This window comes from Microcebus murinus, chromosome 15 (assembly GCF_040939455.1).
Source record: "Microcebus murinus isolate Inina chromosome 15, M.murinus_Inina_mat1.0, whole genome shotgun sequence".
NCBI classification, from domain to species: domain Eukaryota; kingdom Metazoa; phylum Chordata; class Mammalia; order Primates; family Cheirogaleidae; genus Microcebus; species Microcebus murinus.
The window spans coordinates 46957324-46984491 of NC_134118.1; the positions used below are offsets into that span (position 1 = coordinate 46957324).

The 27168-nt window shown below is 39.0% G+C and overlaps 2 protein-coding genes and 1 long non-coding RNA gene across 3 annotated transcripts in view; 2 read left to right on the top strand and 1 right to left on the bottom strand.

Moving 5' to 3' along the window:
- The first annotated feature begins 1009 nt into the window (after positions 1 to 1009).
- On the top strand, positions 1010 to 5925 carry NDUFC1 (NADH:ubiquinone oxidoreductase subunit C1). The gene is made up of 4 exons (XM_012766293.3): positions 1010 to 1147; positions 1721 to 1824; positions 4246 to 4325; positions 5840 to 5925. The coding sequence occupies exons 1-3, from the start codon at positions 1081 to 1083 to the stop codon at positions 4303 to 4305; spliced, it is 231 nt and encodes a 76-aa protein (XP_012621747.1). The 5' UTR covers positions 1010 to 1080; the 3' UTR covers positions 4306 to 4325; positions 5840 to 5925.
- Positions 3148 to 27168, bottom strand: part of LOC142876360 (uncharacterized) — a 77152-nt gene continuing 53131 nt past the window's right edge. The window contains exon 4 of the long non-coding RNA XR_012923248.1: positions 3148 to 3257. This is a non-coding gene — a long non-coding RNA (uncharacterized LOC142876360). The remainder of the gene's footprint in view (positions 3258 to 27168) is intronic.
- Positions 14321 to 26513, top strand: MGARP (mitochondria localized glutamic acid rich protein). The gene is made up of 4 exons (XM_012766295.3): positions 14321 to 14465; positions 18483 to 18586; positions 23534 to 23627; positions 25679 to 26513. The coding sequence occupies exons 1-4, from the start codon at positions 14384 to 14386 to the stop codon at positions 26119 to 26121; spliced, it is 723 nt and encodes a 240-aa protein (XP_012621749.2). The 5' UTR covers positions 14321 to 14383; the 3' UTR covers positions 26122 to 26513.

Here is a 27168-nt window from a genome sequence, read left to right on the forward strand (position 1 = left end):
CTATAGACATGCACCACCATGCCCAGCTAATTTTTTCTAATATTTTTTCTATTTTTAGCAGAGATGGGGTCTTGCTCTTGCTCAGACTGGTCTGGAACTCCTGACCTCAAGCTATCCTCCTGCCTTGGTTTCCCAGAGTGCTAGGATTATAGGCGTGAGCCACCGGGCCCTGCCAGAACAATGTCTTTAATAGGCGAAACTAAACAAGTTGTTTACTACTACCAGACATTTTATAGGTTCTGGATGACGCCATAGGATGTTACAGTTGTAAAACTGAAGCATAGAGAGGTTAAGTAATTTGCCTAAAACTCATACAGCTAAAAAGTGGTAAACAAGAGTGGAATTTTCAACTCTGATCTACATCTTATTGGCCTTGTTAGGTGGGCTAGAAATGATCACTAGATCTGGGGACAGGAGACCTCAAACTGAATCTTACCTCTGCCAGCTGTGTGATCTTGAGCCCTTCTGGGCACTTTTACTTCTAAGGCATGGTAATTCTCTCTACTTAACAGGATTGTGAGTGTAAATGGACTTTAAGAATTGTTAAGATATCATTTTAAATATAAGGTATAATATGTCACCTTGGATGAGTAGCCATGGTCTTTGAGCTTCACCTGTAAATTTGCTAATAAGCACAGCATGTCACGTGATGGTTGTGAAGATGAAATAAGACAATGAATGTAAACCATATAACACATTAATGCACCGTGCCTGGAATACAGAATTCAATTTAATTGCTAGTTATTATTCAGCACACTTCATTTTCAGTTTTCTGGCTCACATTGGAAGCTTTTATTAATATAACAGTAAACTCCTTCATAAGTGTCCCCGGGAAGGGGGTGAAAATACACTCTCAAAGGATAGAGAAGTGGATAAACTACCTTTTTTTTTCTTAATCATTTCCTTCTTAATTGCTTTACAGACAGAAGGCCAGGGGTGCTAGGGAACCTGCCATAACTAGGATTCGCGTCGTCTCCCCGGGGGATCTGGGTTGCTTAGCCCGCGAGGCCCGCACTTCCGCCCGCCAGGGGGCGCACATCCGGTGCCGACGCCCAAGGAGGCGGAGCTGCGCCCGGCAAGATGGCGCCGTCCGCACTGCTGCGACCCTTCTCACGGCTGCTGGCCCCCGCCAGGCTCCCAAGTGGCTGTGAGTGTCCATTTTCGTGCAGGCCGACTTGACCCTGATCCTACCCTTCCCAGGGCAGACCCGGCCCGCAGGGGTAGGAGGTGGCAACGGCCCGGGCTCGTCCTGCAATGACCTTCGCGGACTGGCGGCCCGGACCCCACGCCTGCCCCTACCCGAGACTGTCCGCTCCGCTTATCCCGCCGCCAGCCCTTTTCCAAGTGCCTCCTGACCCCTTTTGACCCCTTTGGGTCCCTCCCCTCTCAACTCTGCAGGTTCGGTGCTGCAGTCTGGGATAGGGGAGACCCTCCCTGGGGCGCCTCCTACTCGCCCATCCCGAGTGGTCTGAGGGTCTCCAAGGTCTTAAACCAGGCTTTGAAGGCGTCCGGCGAGACAGGAGCAACCTCTCTGGCTCTGCTATTGGCGCAGAGCGAGTTACCTGACCTGTCTGAACCTCTGTTTCCTTGGCTGTTAAGTGTGTGTGTTGGGGCGGAGTGCGTTGAAAGGATAATTAAATGAGATAATACACACGTAAATGTTAGGTTTTTTTCTTACAAGGCAGCAAGTTACAGATTTACAGACTCTGTCCCGTTTCAGCTTCAGCGCGGTCAAAGTTCTACGTGCGGGACCCGCCAAACGACAAACCTGACTGGCTGAAAGTTGGGTTGACCTTGGGCACCAGCGTCTTTATGTGGGTCTATGTAAGTACTTTACTTTCATGTGTCTTGAGACCCCAACACAGTGGGAGAATGAGATAGCAGTCAGTGTGAGATTGAGAATGGTACTGTTTGGTTGTATGAGAGTAAAACTCCCATAACAATAGGAAATGTAATCACTAATAACATTTCTCAGGAAATCCCGAGGACTTAAAAGAAATTACAGTTTCAGTGGCATTGACAAAGTATGATGAGGGTGAAATTTCTGTTTGTCATTATTAACTTAGCATGATTTTGTGAGGAATGGCAGTTTTACTAAATATTAGTTATATTTGTTTCTTTTTATTTTTTTAATTTTATTTTTTTCCAGCATATTGTGGGGGTACAAATGTTAAGGTTACGTATATTGCCCTTGCCCACCTCCCCCCTTGAGTCAGAGCTTCAAGCGTGTCCATCCCCCAGTTGGTGCGCATGGCACTCATTATGTGTGTATGTACCCATCTCCTCCACCCCACCTGCCAGACACCCGATAAATGTTATTCCTATATGTCCACTTAGGTGTTGATCAGTTAAAACCAATTTGCTGGTGAGTACATGTGGTGCTTATCTTTCCATTCTTGGGATATTTCACTTAATAGAATGGGTTCCAGCTTCAGCCAGGAAAATACAAGAGGTGCTCTATCACTGTCCTTTCTTATAGTTGAATAGTACTCCATGGTATACATATACCACATTTTATTAATCCACTCATGTATTGATGGGCACTTGGGTTGTTTCCACATCTTTGCAATTGTGAATTGTGCTGCTATAAACATTCGAGTGCAGGCGTCTTTTTCATAGAGTGACTTTTGTTATTTTGGGTAGATGCCCAGTAATGGGATTGCTGGATCAAATGGTACATCGACTTGTATTGCTTTAAGGTATATCCATAAATAGTTATATTTATTTCTTAATAAGATTTGAGGCTGGTTGGGGTTTTATGAAGGCACCTTTTCCAGAGACCATAGGAACAAAGCAGCTGGTCCGAAGGTAGTGAGTTGTCTCACGTGATTGTTCACAGTCAGTTACAGATTGAACTTCTTGTTCTACTACTTTCCCCCCTCCTCACTACAGCACTTGACCAGTCTTAAAAAAAAAAAAGAAAATCCCAGTAGACTTCCAAAATATTAGATTTTAATTAACGTTTGTATAAATTGTTGGAAACTTTACTTAGTGTTTAGCAGCCTTTTTAAAAAATCTTTATGCCAAATGCTTCACATGTAAACTCTCATTTAATCATTTCAAGATTAAATGTACACTCTATGGAGTGTACATAGAATACATACCATTATTTTTAATCCTTTAAGATGAAGAAACATGGCCGGGCGCTGTGGCTCATGCCTGCCTGTAATCCTAGCTCTCTGGGAGGCCGAGGCGGGTGGATTGTTGCAGCTCAGAAGTTCAAGACCAGCCTGAGCAAGAGCAAGACCCCGTCTCTACTAAAAATAAAAAAATAAAAGTTAAAAAAAAAAAAAAAAAGATGAAGAAACACATCTGGAGAAATTAGTTTGCTGAACCCAGATCTCTCTGATCTCAGAGACCACATAACTACTGTGAAATGCTACCTTTGTAGAGATAAAATAATTTCTAAAAATTGACTGAAAGTATCTACTATAGTATTAGTATTTAAAAATTTTTTTGTATATAATGAGTTTGACTGGCCCCCACCTCCAGCTCTTAGATCTCTTATTTGGATTTTCTCCTTAAAGTAGTTCAGAACTTTGACTTTAAAAGGGCTAAGAGATTTTGGAAGTCGCTTACAACTTAAGAGTAGTAATTCATCCTTTTCATTAATGTTTGTTATAATGAAATTTTATACATTCTTAACTTTAGGATTTTCCTAAAAAGCAGCTTAATTGCTGTTGAGAACACTATGATTGAAATTGGATTTTTGATTGCTGTAAATGTCATCATATATCAACCATTGTTCCAGTTGCATATTCTGTCAGGCAGGAGTTCTAAGAAAGTGGCTTTCCTTCTTGACTTCTAATTAATACACATATAGTGGGAGATGGAGGCGGTGTTAGTCATTCAGTCAGTATCAAACTTCTAAGATTAGAAGTATGACATGTACCCACCAACAGGCCTGGATCCCATACAATAACCAAGTTCTGATGTATCACTAGCCCCTCTGCAGTAAGGCATTTTGTCCCACTTATTACCCACTAAATGAAGTAATTTTTTTTGACAGAAGTTGTATTTAATCTTTTAAGGGCTGCCTTCTCAAATGTAGTATGTCAAATTGTGATGACCAAGTGTATACATGGTTTTTGGATCTCTTAGCCTTTTATTTCTAACTGGAATAATTGTAATTATTTTTATCTACCCTTATTCCTCTTGTAAAATATAAGCATCATTAGTTAGCCTCCTATTTATAAAAGTTCCAGAAAGATTACATTTCTGACTTTAAATGTTAACTACTTACAGCTCATCAAACAATATAATGAAGATGTTTTGGAGTATAAAAGAAGAAATGGGTTGGAATAAGCTTTTGAAATACTAATATAGTAAGTATACAATTTTATAGGATGCACAGATTATGCAAGATAATTTGACCTCTTTTTAAATAAAAACCCAAACTGATTTTTTCATTATGTTTATACTTTTTAACACCCATATTCCTGTCTGTGACAAATTTATGAATTTTTAATACCTTGCCTGAAACATAATTGGTTTTAATTATTATTCTTTGACTCTGTGTTCAAAGAAAGTTATGTTTAAGAATGAAACCAAAATTATTTTCTTAACCCTAATAGTACCTTATACCTTGTTTTATAGCATATGACAAGTTATCATTACTTGTGGATATATTTCTTAATATCTGTTTGGCATGTTCCACACTTGAGTATGAATTCCATGAGAATAGGAACTCTGTCTGTTTTATTAATTGTCATGTACTCAGCAATTTGTCAAATGCCTGGCCCATCTATGAATTTAATTGTAGAATTGATGAATGTATAAGGGTGATAGGTTTTTAAACTTTTTTCTGCATGACCATTTTATTATGATTGTCACTACAACTAACATCCAGTTGGACAATTCCTGGTAAAACTAGCAGTGAACAAAATAGCATACTCTATGATTTAAAAGAGAGAGTGACTTTATATATATATATATATATATATATATAAAAAATATATACACCTAGGCCAGGTGCAGTGGCTCATGCCTGTAATCCTAGCACTCTGGGAGGCAGAGGAGGGAGGATTGCTTGAGCTCAAGAGTTCAAGACCAGCCTGAGCAAGAGCGAGACCCCGTCTCTACTAAAAATAGAAAGAAATTAGCCAAAATAGAAAAAATTAGCAGCCGGGCATGATGGCGCATGCCTGTAATCCCAGCTACCGGGAAGGCTGAGGCAGGAGGATCGCTTAAGCCCAGGAGTTTGAAGTTGCTGTGAGCTAGGCTGATGTCACGGCACTCGAGCCCAGGCAAGAGAGTAGAGACTCTGTCTCCAAAAATATATATATATATACCTAATATATGTGTATTACATACATATAAATATACCATATATACATTAGGTGTATCTCTGCAAACCCTTTTAAATAAACCCTATATTAATCCTTTTGTAAAGTGAAAAAATCACTCTTAAAAATTTTAACTTTCATGATTGGACTGATTAAAGTAGATATTAATAATTTATAGCTGCTATATGATAAACAATGGTCACAAACTAACACTTCGTTTTAATAACTCTAAAACTCAGCTCTTTAGGGTTCTCCAAGTCTTGTGATTATTCTTTTCTATTACCACTTTCCCCATTCACTACTCCAGTCAGCCAATGAAGAGGTAAAAATGAAATAAGCATTTAAATCAAATCCAGCTAGCTTTTGCTATTCTTTCATAGTTCAGATAATATTTTTTGTTAAAACTTAAATAAAATTAGGTATTGATACTCTTTATGGATTTGTTTGCTAGACTTTTTCTGATGCTTTAAGGTGAATTATTCAGAATGGTTTAATTTTAATATTATTTCTGCTGGTAAATGCTGTAATTTTAATTTTTTTCCTCTTCATTATAGGTATGTTCCATATAATGATTATAGCAGTTCCTCTGGATTCACTCATCTGTTGAGTTGTAAATGTGAAATAAAAAGTTACATGTGAATATGTGAAGTCAGCATTTGTGTTTTGCTTCATTAAATGAAAAAAATATAAAACTACTGTATTGTTTAGATAATGCATATTGTGACAACATGTAGAAAATGTTGATTCTAAGGTGAATTATTAGAAGTATTTCAATCAGACATCATCTGATTGATAGGTCAGTGGTAATTAAGGACACATTGGTAAGAAAACCTGTCACAGAGATGAATTCAAAAATCAATGCTGAAGGATTTACTCCTTTTGTCAACTTTTAATTTCTAATCAAAACACTTATTCTGTAGTATATTAAAGATACATAACTAGTTTATTCCTCAAAATACAAAAGAACCAAGAGATTGTTTTCTTCTAGAGGAGACATTTTGGTAAGTTAAAGGTAAAGATGAATCCTGTTACCAGAGTTTCTTCTGACTATTTCCTTCAATTTGAATGACTTTCATTTAGGTGATTGTTTTTACTCATTGTCATGGCAACATGAAGTTTGTTGTCAATATTTATTCATAAGACTTTCATCTAATGATTCAGCAAATTTGATTATTTAGAAGCAGGGGATAGGTAAAGATTAATAGACAAAATTTAAACTATATAATTGACCCTTGAACAATGTGGGGATAAGGGTACTGAACACCCTGCCCCATACAAGCAGTCAAAAATCCATATATAACTTTTTTTTTTTTTTTTTTGAGACACAGTCTTACTGTGTTGCCTGGCTAGAGTATAGTGGCATCATCATAGCTCACCAAACCTCAAACTCCTGGGCTTAAGTGATCCTCCTGCCTCAGCCTCCCAAGTAGCTGGGACCACAGGCACACGCCACTACACCCAGCTAATTTTTGTATTTTTTTATAGAGACAGGATCTCTTGCTCAGGCTGGTCTCAAACTCCTGACCTCAAGGGATCCTCCCACCTTGGCCTCCCAGAATGCTTGGATTACAGGCATGAGTCACTGGGCTTGGCCACATATAACTTTTTTTTGTTTTGTTTTGAGACAGAGTTTCACTCTATTGCCCAGGCTAGAGTGCTGTGGCATCAGCCTTGCAACCTCAAACTCCTGGGCTTAAGCAATCCTCCTGCCTCAGCCTCCCCAGTAGCTGTGACTACAGGTATGCGCAACCATGCCCAGCTAATTTTTTCTATATATTTTTAGTTGGCCAATTAATTTCTTTCTGTTTTTAGTAGAGATGGGGTCTTGCTTTTGCTCATGCTGGTCTTGAACTCCTGAGCTCAAGCAGTCCTCCCGCCTTGGCCTCCCAGAGTGCTAAGATTACAGGTGTAAGCCACCACGCCTGGCCCCCACATACAACTTTTGATTTTCCAAAAACTTAACTATGAATAGCCTGTCATTGGCTGGAAGCCTTACTGATGACATAAACAGCCAATTATCACATTTTGTAATATATATTATATATTGTATTTTTACAATAAAGTAAACTAGGTGGGGTGTGGTGGCTCACCCCTGTAATCCCAACATTTTGAGAGGCCGAAGTGGAAGGATCATTTGAGGCCAGGAGTTCGAGACCAGCCTGAGCAACATAGCAAGACCTCATCTCTACAAAAAATAAAAAATTAGCCAGGCCTGCTACCATGCACCTGTAGTCCCAGCTGCTTGGGAGGCTGAGGCAGGAGGATATCCTGGGCCCAGGAGTTAGAGGCTATAGTGAGCTATGATTGTGCCACTGTACTTAAGGCTGGGCAACAGAGCAAGACCCTGTTTCTAAAAATATATAAATAAAAAAAGTAAGCGAAAGAAAAATAATGTGATTAAGAAAATTATAAGGAAGAGAAAATATTATTCATTGAGTGGAAGTGGATCATCATAAAGGTATTCATCCTCATCATTTTCATGTTGAGTATGCTGAGGAAGAAAGGGAGGAGTTGGTCTTGCTGTCTCAGAGGTGGCAGTGACAGAAGAAAATCCATGTATAAGTGACCCATGAAGTTCAAACCCATGTTGTTCAAGGGTCAACTGTATATCATTTGACCTTCATCAAAGCCCTTATTTATATACCACTTCATTAACTTGTAATTTAAACACTTATTGTACCATACATTTTAAAAGTCATCATTTATGTCTCTATTCTGATGGTAACTAGAAAAGTCCATTGCCTTCTATTTGGTTTTTTGTGTGTGTGGGGCTCTAGCCAACACTTATTCTGGGAGAATCACAGTTCAATATCTCTAGAAGTTACTTCTGAACATTAATTCAGAGTTACATTATTTAAGAATAATTATTTAGTCCAAATTCAATGAAAGACCAACTGTTGTTAATAGTAACCATTAATTTTTGTCAGTTTGGAGTCCTAGCTGTTAAAGTTGGAAAGGATCATGGAGAGCATATAAACCAGTCTCAACTTTATGAGTGCAATAACTAGAGATGAAGAGTGATTTGATCAACTTCACTCTGATAGGTAGAATAATGGACCACGAAGATGTTCATATCCTACTTCCTGGAACATACATAAATGTTAGCTTATATGACAAATGGGAGTTAAAGTTGCACATGGAATTAAGTTTGCTAATCAGCTGATGTGGAGAGGGGGAGATTATCCTGGATTATCCATTTAGGCCCAATGTAATCACAAGGGTCCTTATAAGTGGAAGAGGGAAATGCAAGAGTGTGTCAAGAGTTATGTGATATGAGGCCAGGTGTGGTGGCTCACACCTGTAATCCTAGCACCCTGGGAGGCTGAGGCAAGTGGATTGCGTAAGGTCAGGAGTTCGAAACCAGCCTGAGCAAGAGCAAGACCTTATCTCTACTAAAAATAAAAAGAAATTAATTGGCCAACTAAAAATATATATAGAAAAAATTAGCCAGGCATGCCAGGCATGGTGGCACATGCCTGTAGTCCCAGCTACTCGGGAGGCTGAAACAGAAGGATTGCTTGAGCCCAGGAGTCTGAAGTTACTGTGAGCTAGGCTGACATCATGGCATTCTAGCCCGGGCAACACAGTGAGACTCTGTCTCAAAATAAATAAATAAATAAATAAAGAGTTATGTGATGTGAGAAAAACTCAACCTGCCATTGCTTCTTTGAAGATGGAAGGTCAACAGTCAAGGAATGTCAAGGAAATGAATTCTGCCCAGAGCCTCCAGAAAGGAACACAGTCCTGTGAGCACCTTGATTTTAGCCAAGTGAGACCTGTGTCAGATATCTCACCTACAAAACTGAGACAATAAATTAGTTTTAAGCCACTAAGTTCATTTTAGCAGCAACGTTAATCTAATATTATCACAAAGTGATAGAGACAGAGGTCAGGTGCCTATTTAGGGCACTCTTCACTAAAAGAAACACTTAAAATTTTGCATATCTAAAAGGAATGGAAAATATAAGACAACTAGAAATTTTAGAAACTGATAGCCTTAGGTGGAAATAAAATGTACCTTTAATAAGCAGTATCTACTGTGCATCAGGCTTTGAGTATATAGCTACCCTGTGTGGATCTTCCTCTATATTGTGCCTGTTTAACTATGTAGGGAGCTGTTCATGAAGACCATGGCTGCCCAAAAGAACTTTCCACAATGATGGAGATGTCTATGTTCTCCCATACAGTAGTCACTACCTACATGTGGCTGTTTACCATTTGGAGTATGATTAGTGTGACTGCATTTTTGAATATTTTTTTCTTTTTTTTTTCTTTTGGAGACAGTCTTGCTATGTTGGCGGTGCTAGAGTGCAATGACATTGTCATAGCTCACTGCAACCTTTAGTTCCTAGACTCAAGTGATCCTCCTGCCTCAGCCTTCTGAGTAGCTGGGACTACAAGCACATACCACCCTGCCTACCTGATTTTTAAATTTTTTGTAGAGATGAGTTCTTGCTATGTTGCTCAGGCTGGTCTTGAACTCCTGACCGCAAGTGATACTCTTGCCTTGGCTTCTCAAAGTGCTAGGATTACAGGCATGATCCACCATGCCCAACTTCAAACTATGTTTGTGTAAAAAGTTATCAGGATGCAGAGTAACTCATAGACCACAAGAACAGGAATGCACCTGAGCCCAGGAGTAACTGAGGCCTGGGAGTCAAATGTTATCAAGACTCTTGCTCTTGGCTGATATCTGTGCATCTGCTTTATTTCCTTTGCACTTGGAACTTTGCACTCCCCAATGCACATTATAAAAAGAAGACCACAGCAAATAATTTCTAGGTTACCTCTCAATTCAAGAGAGTAGCTGGACTGAGCAAGAATCATTCTGAGTCTAAATTTCCCAGAAAAAATTAGAATTAACTGTGTCAAAGGATGATTCTTTCAGTAGTAATGTAAAAGGAGAATTTCCATTTAAAAGAGGATACAGACAAAATCACATGTCAGGTACAGTCAAGTTTTTTAATAGGTCAGAATCAGGTAGATCTTTCTTAAGATTTAGTGTCTATGAGGTAGTCATTTAAATTGTTTTCTTAATTTGCCATGGAAAATACAGGTTATATGAACTAAGTTTCTAGTGTAAGAAGTTAAAGGTTGAGGCCCAGTGTGGTGGCATACACCTGTAATCCCAGCACTTCAGGAGGCTGAGGTGAGAGAGTTACTTGAGACCAGCAGTTACAGACCAGCCTAGGGAACATAGCAAGACCTGCCATCTCTACAAAAAAAAAAAAAAAAACAAACCACACACATAGCCAGGCATGGTAGCACATGCCTGTAGTCCCAGCTACTTGGGAGGCTGAGGCAGGAGGATCACGAGGCCAGGAGTTTGAGGTTGCAGTGAGCTATAATCATGCCACTGCACTCCAGCCTGGGTGACAGAGCAAGACCCTGTCTCTAAAAAATAAAGAAGTTGTTAAAGGTTAATTTTTGTCCCCCCAAAAGATATGCTGAAGTCCTAGCCCCGACCCCCAGTACCTCAAAAAGTTGACTATTTGAAAATAAGTTCATTGCAGATGTCATTAGTGTTCATACTGGAGTAGGGTGGCTCCTTAATCCAGTCTGACTGGTATATGTAAGAGAAGAGACACAGACACATAGGGATAAGATGGGGATGCAATGATGGAAGCAGAGACTGGAGTGCTGAATCTGTAAGCCAAGGATTGCCGGCAAACAGAAGCTAAAAAAGGCAAAGAAAGATTCTCCTCTATAGATTTTAGAGGGGAAACGGCCCTGTCAACACCTTAATTTCAGGCTTCTAGCCTCCTGAATTGTTAGAGAATAAATTTCTGTTGTTTTAAGCCATCTCAGTTTAGGAATTTGCTTTAGCCTTAGGTAAATATATAGAAGTGTTAGGGAATCTCATGTTTATTTTGCTGCAGAAGAGAAAGTGATGAATAGATGGGGTGAGTACTGAGTGACCTTAAAGAATAGTTTAAGAATTTACCTTTTGTCCTTCATTTTATCTAAATAGATTCTACCATTAAAAGGATGCTTATCAGGACTTCATTAATTGCTTGCCAATATGTCTTCCTAGATACTCTTCTAAATTGTTTCAATTTATATCAATATTGATCTGTCAAAACTTACAGTTAAAGCCTGACCATTGAGGGATAAGAAAAACTTAGCTGTTTCTAGTTTTCTGTAGAGTCTAGGAAATCAGTCAGTCTTTGGAAATTGCTTTTGGTTATAGAGCACTTAAATCTTGAAAGTATAATTGGGCCAAGCATGGTGGCACATGCCTGTAATCGTAGCATAGGAGGCAGAGGTGGGTGGATCGTTTGAACTCAGGAGTTCGAGACCAGCCTAAGCAAGAGCAAGACCCTGTCTCTACTAAAAAAAAAAAAAGAAAGAAATTAGCTGGACAACTAAAAATATATAGAGAAAAAATTAGCCAGGTATGGTGGCGCACACCTGTAGTCCCAGCTACTTGGGAGGCTGAGGCAAGAGGATCCCTTGAGCCCAGGAGTTTGAGGTTGCTGTGAGCTAGGCTGATGCCACAGCACTCTAGCACGGGCAACAGAGTGAGACTCTGTCTTGAAAGAAAGAAAGAAAGAAAGAAAGAAAGAAAGAAAGAAAGAAAGAAAGAAAGAAAGAAAGAAAGAAAGAAAGGAGGGAGGGAGGGAGGGAGGGAGGGAGGGAGGGAGGGAGGGAGGGAGGGAGGGAGGGAGGGAGGGAGAGAGAGAGAGAGAGAGAGAGAAAGAAAGAAAGAAAGAAAGAAAGAAAGAAAGAAAGAAAGAAAGAAAGAAAGAAAGAAAGAAAGAAAGAAAGAAAGAAAAATTAATATTGCCAGTAGAATACTCTTATAGTATGTTTTCAAGAGTAATATCATCTTTGTCAACAATCACGATTAGGTGGAACTCATCTAAGGTAAGCTGAATTACCTCTGACCCTGGATTGTTTTCCCAACCAGACCAAGAAAAATGTCAAGGATGTGCTCAAGGGCACATTTAACAATGTGACTAACAGCTGGGAAACTATTGCCTGAGCCTTACAGAGTCTTTCATAGCAAAGATTTAATACTAAAATTCTCTTGGGTTTGGGAGAAACAGCTTGCTACAGAGTGAATTTGACAACCTGAGGGCATGTACTCTTTTGGGAAATGTTTCATCAAGATGTGAAAAGAGGCGGGCAGGGTGGCTCAAGCCTGTAATCCTAGCACTCTGGGAGGCCAAGGCGGGGCGGATTGCTCAAGGTCAGTAGTTTGAAACCAGCCTGAGCAAGAGCGAGACCCAGTCTCTACTATATAGAAAGAAATTAATTGGCCAACTAATATATATAGAAAAAATTAGCCGGGCATGGTGGCACATGCCTGTAGTCCCAGCTACTGGGGAGGCTGAGGCAGAAGGATCGCTTGAGCCCAGGAGTTTGAGGTTGCTGTGAGCTAGGCTGATGCCACCGCACTCACTCTAGCCTGGGCAACAAAGCAAGACTCTGTCTCAAAAAAACAAAAAAACAAAAAGAAAAACTTGTGAAAAGAGTTTGTCTTCAAAATGGAAAGCCACATATCCTATAGGAGTAGTAGAATAGGTAGAAATTCTCTTTAACCTGAGAGGCACGAGCTTTTAACTAAAAAAATAATTGGGAGAAGTGGCACTATATATCTCAAGGTTCTTTTATCTCCTAGCTGGGATGGCCACACCCAGCCTAGAGAGCAGTAGACCTTACCATGTAATCAGAGAATGTAGAATACAATGACTCCTGTCACATGCCACACTGAAAGGCAGCAGAGTGGCAGGGGAGGCTCGAGCTTAGGCTGGATGTCTGAATCTAGCACTGCCTCCTCCAACTAGCTGAGCACGTTTTCATGTAATATGCTTTAGGGCTCACATCAACCCTATGAATATAGAAATTATCTACATTTTACTTAGACCAGCAAATCAGACCAGGTATGTGATTCCCAAACTCATGCTCTTAACCACAGTATTATACTACCTCAGTTTTCTGATATGTAATACAGGGATAATCAACATTCCCCCACTGCCTTAGGATTGTTAAATAGATATGACAATGCTTTGAGGAAAGTTTTTAAAGCCTTATATACATATATATTATTTTTGCATAGTTTAAACAAATTTGATTTTGGTCAAAGCTCTTAGACTGCATATATTATGGCTACCTGATCAGAGGATTCTTTGTGATCATTGACCCCATTGATGATGGGCTTGGCAGCTACCCCTGAGAAAAGATGTGCTTCCATGTCTCTTTAACCTGAAGCTATAAATTCTGTGACAGGAGAAATTTTATCTTGTTTATTGACGAAAGCTCCGGAACTGTGATCATCACATAATAGATACTAGATAAATTATAATGACTCCTCAGGATCTAGCACAGTCCCTAGCATATTATAAACATTTTGACAGACTCTAATACACAGTTTGACTGATGGAGGTTGGGTGGCTACTGTGGAACTTGGGGGTGATCCAGAAGACCTCAGACTATACCAGACTCTGATCTTACAATTGAATTCTAAAGGGAAGCTTAGAACAGTATCCTGGGAGTCATAATTTACAAATGTTTACTCAGAACATTTTTAGGGGAGCCTTAGGATTTAATGCTTACAATATATTAAATAACAATACAATGCCTCCTTTACTGCCTTTGACTATTTTCTGTCTTTGGAAAGTAAAAAAATTCAGGGAAGAATGAGCCATAGTGGTAGACGAACATGGTTTGATTTGTCTGTCTGTCTGTACCAGCAGCTAGCAGTTCATTAAACATTCCACACCATCAGTGAGGTAGCTAATCGCAAATTGCCAGAGGATGTGTACTTGATGCTAGTCAAATGTAGCAAGCATACTAATAATCTGTTTTGCTCTTTTCAAGACTACCACCTTCTTGGATGGTCTGGGTGTCTAGTCCCTTCTTGTGTTGCTTGGAAGTCTAAACTTGACCCCTTATTAACTACAGATTACCTACTTGCCCGTGTTAAGTATTTAATCACTCAGGGTAGCTAACTATGCTTTCTGAGTCCTACCCGCCTCCCTGGGGCCGCCGGGGCGGGGCGGGGCGGGGCGGGGCGCTGCCCGGCCACAGCCCGCGCGCGTCTGGGCAGCGCGCATCCGGCCACCGGGGCTGCAGCGCTGCGGACGGCGGGCGCGATGTATCTCCGCAGGGCGGTCTCCAAGACCCTGGCGCTGCCGCTGAGGGCGCCCCCCAGCCCCGCGCCGCTCGGGAAGGACGGTGAGTGCGCGCGCAGGGAGCGTCTCTCCAGCGGTCAAGGCCACCGGAGCGCCGGCGCCCCTGCACCCGCCGGCACACGCTGGCTGCCCCGACCCGAGCTGCAGAAGCCTGGATCGGAGGCGGGGGAGCAAGCGGGGAGACTCCCTCTCGAGGGAGACGTCCCGGAGTTCTCGAAGACTTCGAACGTAGGGAACCTTTGCAGTGTTCCAGACTAGACTTTCTGGGTTCGAATCCTGATCTCGGACAAGGGGCTTTAACCTTGTTTGCTCATCTGTAAAACGGGGCGATAAGGGGTGCGAGTTTAAATGAGTAGATAGGTAGTTCAGAGCACTTTTACAAGTGACTGGCCGACACATACTCGCAGCCGAGTATGTGTCCCACTTTTCTTATTAAGGACCCGTTCGCTGTGTGGCCTCAGGAGGAGGCAGAGCATGGGTGGGAAGGCGGACGTGACAGGGAGCCAGGCGGGCGCGGGGCTTGGTGCCCGGTCTGTGACTGCTCGCGGAGCGAATCCACCGACGACTTGGCCGGTGTCGACCCCGCGAGCGCCGGGCCCCAGTGTCTGTCTTCCCACGGCGAAGCGGCCTCCGGGCCCCGTCCTTTGAGATAGCGGGGAGTCCCGCGGCTTCCGAGCTGCTCGGCTCCGACGTCCAGGTGCCCCTCACCTTTGCCTCTGGGGACGGGCGGGAAGAGAGACGGGGAGCGTCCTCAGAAGTTTTCCGGAGGCGAAGTTGCGACGGGAGTCGGAAGCTTCTTAAACAGAGCTCGGCTTATGGGAAAGCGCCTAGTACAGTGCCTTGGAGCACAGTAGGTGCTTGATAGCTGTGCGAAAGAAAAATTGTTTCTCCCTCCCGGCAGCCAGCGGCGGGGCGCAGCTCTGCCCGCCGCGCTCTCCGCGTCCTCGCCCCGCACCCTCCGCCGCCCCGCCGCGGGGCCGCCCCCCACAGCCCGCGGGGCTCTCCGCCCGCGGTTCGCTTCGCCCCGCTCCCCGGGGGTCCGGGGTAGCTTCAGTCTAGACGGTGGGTTCGGGCCATTCGGATTCGGGGAGAAAGGCTCCCGCGGAAAATTCCATGGGCCGATTTTTCCCGCTAGGATTAGGCCTGTGGTGGTGAAGGGAGAGAGGGAGGGAGGGAGGCCTTCCAACTAGCTTTATTTTTCTTTTAAAATGCTGATGGGAGGAAGTTGCCCCACAAGTATCAGAAATAAGATACGTCTTCGTTTTCCCCCCTGTACCAAATAAGATGCGGCAGTATATTTTTTCACGGATGAAGTAGTGAGGAGCCGTTTGTTTCAGACTTCTGAAGGTAACGGGGCTGTTCTGGTCCGGCAGCGTGGGAGGAAAGGCGAGACCCTGACCGTGGCCCCCGTCGACACCACACACGAACACGCACCCTTTTTTTGTAGCTGCACAAGTTCTGAATCATTTCCTCCCCAGCTCGTGGGGGCGGGGGAATAAAAGTAGCTCAAAAATTGTAAATAACCTAGTTAGCAGTACTGGTCTTTCTCTAATTTTCATCTAATTACTGTTTTTGTAGCAGTGGTTTGTGTATTTTAAGAACTGTTACTGACTGGAAATAAATTTGTCTTCAATCACGGAGATTAATTAAACTTTCATTGGTACATTCTGCTTTGATGACAAAATTGTTTCAGTCTCATTGAAGGATAAATTTTTAACGGTCTCATTAAATTTTGTTCTCTCCTTTTTTGCTTTTAAAATTGTATAACTTTTTAATGAATAAATGACTTAGGTTTATGATAGATCATTGGGAAAAAGCCAGACAAGTAAAACAGAAAATAAAATTCACCGGCAATCCTACCACTCATTTTAAATTTAAAATATTTAAATTTTAGTATATTTAGTTTTCCAGACTTTTGTTTAATCCTCACACATTTTTTTTCCTTATGTACATTGATTCCAGAAATCTGGTATAGTCCCATACAGAGTATTTTGCTGTGATGTTTCACTTAATATATTGTAAATACTTTCTCATGTAAGTTAATGCTTTTCTTCAAAAATTATAATGTCTATTTGTTTCACATTGTATGAATGGATGCATATCTAATTAATCAATCCTTACTGAATAGTTCCCATTTCATTGCTATTTTAAGTAACTTGGCTGTAATTATATTTGTATTTAAGTCTACTTAAATCTCTGATAATTTTCTTTAAAAATGCTTTTGATATTTCTGTCTGAGAAATACAAAAGCTGTGTATTCCCGGTTTGATCACAGATTTATTTTCAAGCCAAAAAAAATTCCCACCACAAGTCAAGGTCTTATAGCAGCCTCTTCTAGCAACCTCTTATAACAACCTCTTGGGCACATTTGAAAGGGAAAATGTTTTTTCCAAGGGATGACCACTTACATCCAAACGAAGAACATTGTGATTTTGCTACTATGAAAGTTTGTAACCAGTGCAAATGTTTTAAGATGTGCCCTGTGCAAGTCATGATCTCCCAATTGTCCCTGCACCCATACTCCTGTTAGGCCACATCAAATGACAGGTTGAACATCTATAATATGAAAATCTGAAATGCTCCAAAATCTGAAACTTTTTGAGCACCAAAACGATGTCACAAGTGGAAAATTCCACACAGAGATACTAAACATAAACTTTGTTTCATGCACAAAATTATTAAAAATATTGTACTAAATTACTTTTAGGCTATGTATATAATATGTATATAAAACAAATGAATTTCATGGTTTTATTTGGGTCCTATCCCCAAGATAGCTCATTATCTATATGAAAATATTTCCAAATCCAAAAAAATATGAAATCCAAAACCCTCCTGGTCCCAGGCACTTTGAATAAGGGATATTGAACCTGTCATTTGCACTTTCCAGGTCACCAAACTCTCATGCTTTTGCACATGTTGTCCCTTCTCCCTCCAATGCCATTTCTCCTTTCCATATTTATCTGACAAACTCCTACTTTCCCTCAAAACTCAAATCATGTCTCTTCAATTGTTACAGCTACCGTGAGCCAACTAGTTGAGTTTTTTCTCTGCATTTTCATTTGCTTAACATCTATTATAACATTTGTCATACTGTATCATAATTATTTGTCTGTATGTCCGTCCATTCCCCCCTTCTAGACTGTGAGCTGCTTGAGACTAGGGACCTTGTCTGTCTTGTTCACAGTCGTATCTTTAATGCTTCTAACAATTCCAAACACATAGTAGGTGCTCAACTGTATTTGTTGAATGAATACATAAATGTCTCTACTCTTTGTCTTTAAAATAAAGAATTTGAGCCGTATGAAGTTTAAACTCCTTCTAGCTTTGAGACTATTGTAAAAATTCCAATTCCAGAGCATTATGGGATATACAAATGCTAGCAAACAGAATAAATATATTTAAATATAATATAGTACTTTTATCTATTTATATTAGTTTGTATAAAATTGCACTTCTATTTCAAATACAACCTTGTGGCAACATTTGGCTTTAAAAAGTTTTTATCTGCACACCTTTGCTTTATATTAGAAAAATTGAGGTTTCTCCCTATATCTACATTGGTATTATAGATGTATAGAAATATGTTAAATTTCTAGATGAAATAAAAAATGTTTTATTTAACATAAATATAAATTTTATTAAATTTTAGGTACAAATATATTTAATTCACTTTTTTGCAAAATAATTATGTCCATTGAATCCTGTAGTGAAGTACATATAGTAAATGGGATTTCTTTTGCTAATATGTATTTCATTTGTCTGTTAATATTGCTTAGTCCTTCAGTCATTTCTCCTTACTCACACTTGCACCCCTTCCAAGAGAGCATGATGCTGAGCATTCAGATGACAGGTTTCAAAAGTACTTATCAAATTAGATTGGGAAAATGTCAAGTGGAATTATTACCCTGCTTTGTAATACTGTGTTCCCTTAAGCTAAAATCACTTCATGTTAATAGATTCTAGGTCCATTGAGGGGAAATTTTTTTAAAAGATGTAATTATATAAAATAGTTTTGCTTAAGTGGTGAAGCTAACTGTGTTTAAACTTGTTTTCCTAGCATCTCTTCGCCGGATGTCCTCTAATAAATTCCCTGGATCATCTGGATCAAATATGATTTATTATCTGCTTGTAGGTGTCACAGTCAGTGCTGGTGGATATTATGTAAGTGATTAAATAACCATAATTTTCAGGAATTCATGTATTTTACAACCTGTGGTTAAACTTAAAGCAATGTCAAGATCAGGACATGGGATTAAATAAGTATACAACATAGCAATTGGTTTAAATGTCATTAAGAATACACATCTGGGCTGGGCTCGGTGGCTCACTCCTGTAATCCTAGCACTCTGGGAGGCTGAGGCTAGCAGATTGCTCAAGGTCAGGAGTTGGAGACCAGCCTGAGCAAGAGCGAGACTCCATCTCTAATATAGCTGTTTTGTTTAATTGGAACTGGAAGAGGGATCATGTCCTATTTTATGCCCTTCCCAGAAAGGGGGAGGGATACCACGATGGCACTCCTGCACTGGCCACCGCCGCTGTCACTTGTCACACTGAATTTACCTCTCTCCAGAGTTTGGGTAAATTCAGGTCAGAGCTGCAGGCATGCAGCCATCCAGTGTCAGAAAAGCGATTCACTGGTGACTGATCTCTCTGTTCAGAAGCCTGCAGTCTTAATGTACAGTGATGAGAAACTGTTATTTTATGATCTTTTCATTAAAAGCTTGGTTGAAAACTAAAAATCAAAGAAAGAAAGAAATTAATTGGCCAACTAAAAATATACAGAAAAAATTAGCCGGGCACGGTGGCACATGCCTGTAGTCCCAGCTACTCGGGAGGCTGAGGCAGGAGGATCGCTTGAGCCCAGGAGTCTGAGGTTGCTGTGAACTAGGCTGACGCCAAGGCATTCTAGCCCGGGCAACAGAGTGAGACTGTGTCTCAAAACAACAAACAAACAAAAAGAATACACATCTGAAAAATACATTGCAATCATTAGAAATATTAAGCTTTCATATGAACGTATTTACTAAATTATTATGAAGATATTTCTAAGTATAAAATCAACATTTTTTTTGCCCTATATCTTGAGGACAATAACAATATTTTCTAATACCACTAATATAGATAACTTTGAGTGAAAACAATATCATTATAAATGCTAACAATAATAGCTGACATTCGTTTATCATATGCCAGACTCATGGCTCATTTAATAATCACAACAATTCTGTAAGGTAGGTACTATTTTTAACAGTTTAAAAGATCTGTTTTGAAAGATTAACTTGTAAAAAAATTAATAGATTTTTTTTTTAGAGAAGTTTTAGGTTTATAGAAAAATAAGTGAAAAGTGCAGAAATTCCCATATACCTCCTCCCAACCCCCTCTTCCTTTCTCTATTAACATACTGCATTAGTGGTGCATTTGTTATAATTGATGAGCCAGTAGTGATACATTACTATTAATCAAAGCCCATAGTTTGCATTAGGGTTCACTCTTTGTGTTATATATCCTATGAGGTTTAACAAATACATGACATGTATCCACCCCTGTGTAATAGTATCATACAGAATAGTGTCACTGTCCCCCAAATCCCTATACTCCACCTATTCATCCCTTCCTCCTTCCTCCCAGCCTTTTTACTGTTGTCTTAATTTTTATCAATTTTATATTTTTACATAGTTTTATTATTTTGTTTTTTAAATTTTATTTATATTTATTTGTTTATTTATTTTTAAGACAAGTTCTTGTTATGTTGCCCAGGCTAGAGTGCAGTGGTGTCATCACAACTCACTGCAGCCTCAAACTCCTGGGCTCAAGCAATCCTCCTGCCTCAGTCTCCAGAGTAGCTGGGACTATGGGTGCCACCGCACTCAGCTAATTGTTTTTATTTTTTTGTAGAGATGGGGTCTCACTAGACTTGTTTATAAAAATTTTAGTATATTTTAAATGCTTATATTTAATAAATAAATATCATTTTTAAATAGTATAAATTGAAAAGTCTAAATTTGAGACGCTGTCTATTAACGGGCCTTTACTCTGTGCTCAAATGTGCTGGATTTGGAAAAGCTAACTCTGGGCCACACATGAGGGGTGCATTACTCTAGTATTTTATCTCTTACATTCTGCCTGAAGTCAATCTTTTCTCATTTTATAGTTTAGCCCCTTGAGCAGTAAGACTAATGTCCCTTGGGATGTTGTTGCTGGGATGGTCACTTCAGGGATGTGAACTTGTGCACGGGTTCCATTTAGTGTACTGAGAACTGAGGATGCTGACTTAGCATATTGGTCCTGTACGGTATCAGGAGCGCCTGCCTTACTGGGCAAATATTCCCTGTTTTTATACAAAGATGTTGACTATCATTTCTTTTGATCCTGTTTGCTGCACAGGTTTCAAAGCCAAATAGTTCAAGTCTGAATTCACTAAACCCTGGGAAGTTTGTTATAAAAGGGCCACTTGGCATCACTACTTCCACCCCTGGTTATGAATTTTCCATTTTTACAGTATAATTTTAATACTGTAAAATGGTTTGTAATTTGTGTGATATAATTTTTTAATAAGGTGCTTGGTTTCTGATTATTAAAAATTTAGAAAATATAATAAATATATTAATATAAAAATTAATAAAAAATTTGTAATCCTACCACTAAGAGTTAAACCACTACCAATATTTTTTAATTGTACATTTTTTTCTTTTTTGAGACAGGGTCTCCCTCTGTCACCTGACTGGAATGCAGCTGCATGCTCATAGCTCACTGCAACCTTGAAACCTTAAACTCCTGGGCTCCAGTGATCCTCCTGCCTCAGCCTCCTGAGTAGCTAGGACTATAGGCATGCACCACCACACCTAGCTAATTTTTAAAAAAATTTTCTGTAGAGATTGGGTCTCGCTATGTTGCTCAGGCTGATCTCAAATTCCTTTCCTCAAGCAATCCTCCTGTCTTGGCCTCCCAAAGTCCTGGGATTATAGGTGTGAGCCACTGTACCTGGCATTAAATTATACTTTTATTATAAGTGTTATATTAATACTTTACAGTCAAAGGCATACCAAATATTAAAGTAACCCAATACAAGGAACCCTCTTTACCAAACACCATTTGAACATAAATGATTGATTCAGTTTTTTATTAAATCCATTTAACATTTTGAGTAGAGATTTTATGGATCTCTGGACTGGCTGCCCTTTTTCAAATTATCAACTCTAAGACTACCAACAGTTTTTTAAAAGCTGGAGTAATATAAACAACATTATCTGAATAATGAGATTTTCATTTTTTAATATTGTTGTCTAATATGAATACAGGCCAAAGAAGACTACTTGAATATGAAATGAAAGGAAGCCTGTACATTTGTCAATGATTAAGATAGCCTTCTTCCCAATACTGTTTCTTAAGTAACCTACAGTTAGGTCATATTGTGGCTTTTAATGACCTAATCTTAGCTTACCTAAGGAATCTTTATGAGAATCTAGGAATATGTCATTTTGGAATATTTTCTTTTTTTTTTTATTTTTCTTTTTTTATTTATAATGACTGCTTTCATTACTATTAATAACTACTCACACTATTTATCTACACCTCCCAATGTAAAGCCATCACTTTTTTCCTCCACAAACTACCTGCTGCCACCCTTTACCAAACAAATGTGTCCAGAAGTGATGCTGTAAGTACTAAAGTTGGTGAATCCTGCTGATTAAGTGCCCATCCTCCTCTGCTCTATGTTCCCTTGGTATCAAAAGTGTCTTTTTCTAATTATAGTGCTATATTTTAGCCCTTCTAATCCAATGCTGAAAATTTATATGATGCATAATTTTAAAAGAAAAATAATATATAATATTATTTAGATTTAAGAGCTGTTTCTTTATAAAAATACACACTTGAGTATCTCTGTGTTTCCCATATTTATTATATTCCTCTTACTCACTCAGGGCTGGTATAGACCATGTGATCAATAATATTTGCTAAATGAATTTTTTAATGTACATTTTAATTGGCTGCTGACTAAATAAACTATCATATGGCCCATGGATATGTCTGTGCTTAAGATTTTCTTAAACTTTTTATTGTGAGATAATTGAGATTCAATGCAATTATTGGAAATAATACAGAGAGATCTCATATGCCCTTGACCTTGTTTCCCCAATGATAATTTCTTTCATAACTATAGTATAATATCACAACCAGGAAACTAACACTGATACAACCCATTGATTTATTAAATACAACCCATTTATTCACATTTCACCAGTTTTATATGCACTCATTTGTGTGTGTGTATTTGATTCTATGCAGTTTTATCATATGTATATCTGTGTATTTATCACCACTATCAAAATATGGGACAGTTACATAACCACAAAGATCCCTTGAGTTGTCCTTTTATAATTGTACCTACTTCCCTTCTGCTCCTGCTCTCCCTTCTCTTCCCTTCCTAACCCCTGGCAATCACTAATCTGTTTCTCTATGTTTGTCATTTCAAGAATGTTACATAATGGTATCATAAGGTACATAATCTTCTAAGATTGGCTTTTTTTCACTCAGTACAGTTACCTGGAGATTCATCCAAATTGTTCCATGTATCTGCAGTTCATTCCTTTTTTCTGCTGAGTAGTGTTTGATGTTATGGATGGACCATGGTTGGTTTAACCATTCATTCATCCATTGTAGGCCGTCTGAACTGATTCCAGTTTTTGGCTGTTACAAATAAAGCTGTCATGAACATTTGTGCATAGGTTTTGTGTGAACCTAGATTTCCATTTCTCTAGGATAAAAGCTGGAGGATTTTGTAAATGCCTGCCAGGATATTTTGGTCCTAGCATAATTTACTTTTTTCATCTTGTCTTCTTTCTATTTGCTCTGCATGTTTTCAGTGATTTTTGACTACTGTTAGAGCATCTGTTTCTTTCCTTTTCTAAGCATCCTATTTAATGACAAAGGTTTCCAAAGGGGAAGTAAAAAAGCAAATGGTATGCATTGGTTTCCCTTCTTTGCTACACTGGGATTATGGTTTAAACTTCTAATGATTATTACATGGAGAATTGTATATAGGTTTGAAGTTGCCATGACAAATCTTAAAGCTCAAGAAGTTAAACCTAAGCACATCTTTGCTTTCAGACTTACAAGATGGTAACATCAGATCAAGCCAAACACACCGAACATGTAACAAATTTGAAAGAAAAAACAAAAGCAGAGTTACACCCACTCCAAGGTAAAGTGAATTTCTTGATTTTTTATTTTCATTTATTTTTTGAGGCACTAATTCCCATCATCTTAGCCTAGCAACAAACAGCATTTGCTTTTGGCTTTTTTACTAACTTAATCAAGGATGGCTCTGGGTAGGAGTTCATTTAGAAAGAAAAGTCCAACCAAAATCTAAAGAATATTGTTATACCTTTTGGATGAGTGCATTTGATAAATGAACACGTTTTACATTTATACTGCTGACCAGTGGCTTTGACCTCTTTGTGTGGTAATATGATTTTTCCCCTGCTAAAGCATCCATTCATGCAGGCATAATTTACAATCTGTCTCTCTCAGCAGCTTGATCTTTTGTTTCTCTGATTACTTTTTAAAATCATAAAACTAATTTTTCTTTTGGTTTTGGCTAAGACCACCTGTGTCTTTGCCCAAAGTACACTTGACATTAGTAGAATCAGTTGTGTATATTGAGTCACTCAGTTGATAAAATAATGGCCATGGGAACAGAAACTTTATATTTTCACCCTAATGTATATTTCTTGCCTTAAACTGCTTGCTTTAAATCATACTTTTTTTCTATCTCAACTATAATGCCATTATTATCAATTACTATGATCATTATTTTTTTTATTTTTTAATTTTTTTTTATTTTATTTTTTTTTTTTGAGACAGAGTCTCGCTTTGTTGTCCAGGCTAGAGTAAGTGCCGTGGCGTCAGCCTAGCTCACAGCAACCTCAAACTCCTGGGCTCGAGCGATCCTTCTGCCTCAGCCTCCCGAGTAGCTGGGACTACAGGCATGCGCCACCATGCCCGGCTAATTTTTTATATATATATCAGTTGGCCAATTAATTTCTTTCTATTTATAGTAGAGATAGGGTCTCGCTCTTGCTCAGGCTGGTTTCGAACTCCTGACCTTGAGCAATCTGCCCGCCTCGGCCTCCCAGAGAGCTAGGATTACAGGTGTGAGCCACCACGCCCGGCCTTATGATCACTATTTAAGGACAGAGATATTAGCTGCTCATGAACCAGTTTTAACCTGTTAATCATGACAATAATAAGAAACAATATCATCAGTAAATATTATTGAATATAATCAGAAGAAGGTTGTTTGTAATAAGAAAGCATTTCATTGCACTTTATTGGTTTTAAGCCCTTTTTCATACACATTATTTTAATTAATTTTCACAGTAGCCCTGTGAGGTAGTTATCATCAATATCCCTACTTTATAGATGACAAAACTGAGGCTGACAGAGCATTAGTGATTCCTCAGGGTCACCAGCTAACAACATGGCTACTCTTCCATGCTCTTTCACATAAAAGGTTGAGTAGGTTGGCTACTTATTTTCATATTCTTTGTATTTGAATAAGTAATATACCATATGGTTTTTTTAAGTTCAAAAGAGTTTACAGGCCGGGCGCTGTGGCTCACGCCTGTAATCCTAGCTCTTGGGAGGCCGAGGCGGGCGGATTGCTCAAGGTCAGGAGTTCAAAACCAGCCTGAGCAAGAGCGAGACCCCGTCTCTACTATAAATAGAAAGAATTTAATTGGCCAACTGATATATATATAAAAAATTAGCCGGGCATGGTGGCGCATGCCTGTAGTCCCAGCTACTCGGGAGGCTGAGGCAGAAGGATCACTCAAGCCCAGGAGTTTGAGGTTGCTGTGAGCTAGGCTGACGCCACGGCACTCACTCTAGCCTGGACAACAAAGTGAGACTCTGTCTCAAAAAAAAAAAAAAAAAAAAAAAGAGTTTACAGAAAAGCAAATCCCTCATTTCCCAAGAGGCAACAAGTAAAACCAGTTTCTTTTCATCCTCCTGGAGAGAGTCTTTGCAAATACAACTATCTAGGTATATAACTTACCCCCCTTTTGTCCTAACATAGATAGTAACTGTACACATTGTTCTTTCCCTGCTTTTTTACTTGAGAGTCTACCTTGAAGACCATTACATATCAGTGCATGTAGATCTGTCTTACTTTTCAAAATGACTAAACAGTATTCAATTGTATTCCCAATGCTGTTTACATTAATACTGTACTTAATGGACTGAATCTTAAAGGTGAAAAAGAGAATCCTGTGGAAGCTGAGAAAGCAAGTTCAGAAGCTCCTGAAGTATCTGTAGTGGAAGCTGAGGTGGTAGGTGCTGAAGAAATTCCAGGTACTACTGTTGTGGTCCTGACAGAGGCTCCAGCCTGTCCAGGGGATTTGGAGGCTGCTCCAGAGACAACAGCAGTTGGGGCTGAAGCTGCGCCAGAGGTTACAGACGCCGCGATGGGCGAAACCACGGAAGTCAACACTGAAACGACCCCAGAGATTATACTTGCAGCTCTGGATGAAGCTGTTGCCATCAATAATGATAAAGGTACAACAGAGACCAAAAGCTCTGATGAATATGCTGAGCTAGAAGAAGAAAATTCTCCAGCTGAGTCAGAACCCTCTGCTGGAGATGATTTGCAGGAAGAAGCCAGTGTTGGTTCTGAGGCTGCCTCAGCCCAAGGCTAATCTCATGCTGGTAGACACATCAGCAAAAAATGCCATAGAGTGTCTGATAGGTGTGTTTTATTTTTAGTAAGCTTAGTTTTAAAAAAGACTTCTTTTCTAGAAAGCTTTAATGTACCTTGAAGATTTTTGGTATCTACTGATAGATTTTAGGATTGAGAGATTTGAAATTTTTTGTCTTAATGGTTTTCTACTCTCTGAGATCAGAATATGATGTTGCATTGCAGTAAAGAGCTTAAATAGTTTCATCTTTGAATTTAAATTTTATAAGATAGGAATTGAGCTATATATACAACCTGTATTTACTTTAATTTTGTTATATCTTTACCTTACTTTATTGTATGTAGATCTGGAATATTGAGCTTGATTTGAACTCATTTAAATAAAATTAGAAAATCTTTAGTGCTTCTAATTTTATTCACTAATATTTATATGTATAAATAGTATATTATATATTAACATATACACATATAACATCACATGAAGAAATTAAGCTATTGTAATATTATTGAAGAAAGAACATGTAATCTATGGAGAACTCTGTAACAATATATTTGCTCTTTCCCCATCTATATTACTTAGGGGGCTATGCAGATATTTTCTATTCAGTTCAGTTCAGTTTAGTTTGAACAATATTTATTGAGGTTTACATTTCATGCCAAGAATCATTCATTCATTCATTTACGTATTCAACAACTATTAGCTAAGAGCTTACAACCTATTAGGTGCTGTTTTAAGTGCTCCCCATCTTATATTTTATTTTATTTATTTATTTATTTTTACTCTTTTTTTGTCTGTTTTTTTGTTCGCCTCTAGGGATCTAATGAAGTATCACCCATCTTATATTTTAGAATGGGACCATATAATAAATAAGATAAATAAGAAAACTATATAGTATATTAGGTACTGATAAGTGCTAGGATAAAAATAATGAAAAATAAAGGGATTTTAAATGTTGGTTAGAGGTGGAAGTTTTAATTTTAGATAGAGTGGCCAGAGAAAACCTTACTTGGAAGGTGTATTTTGAGTAAATACCTGAAAGATATATAA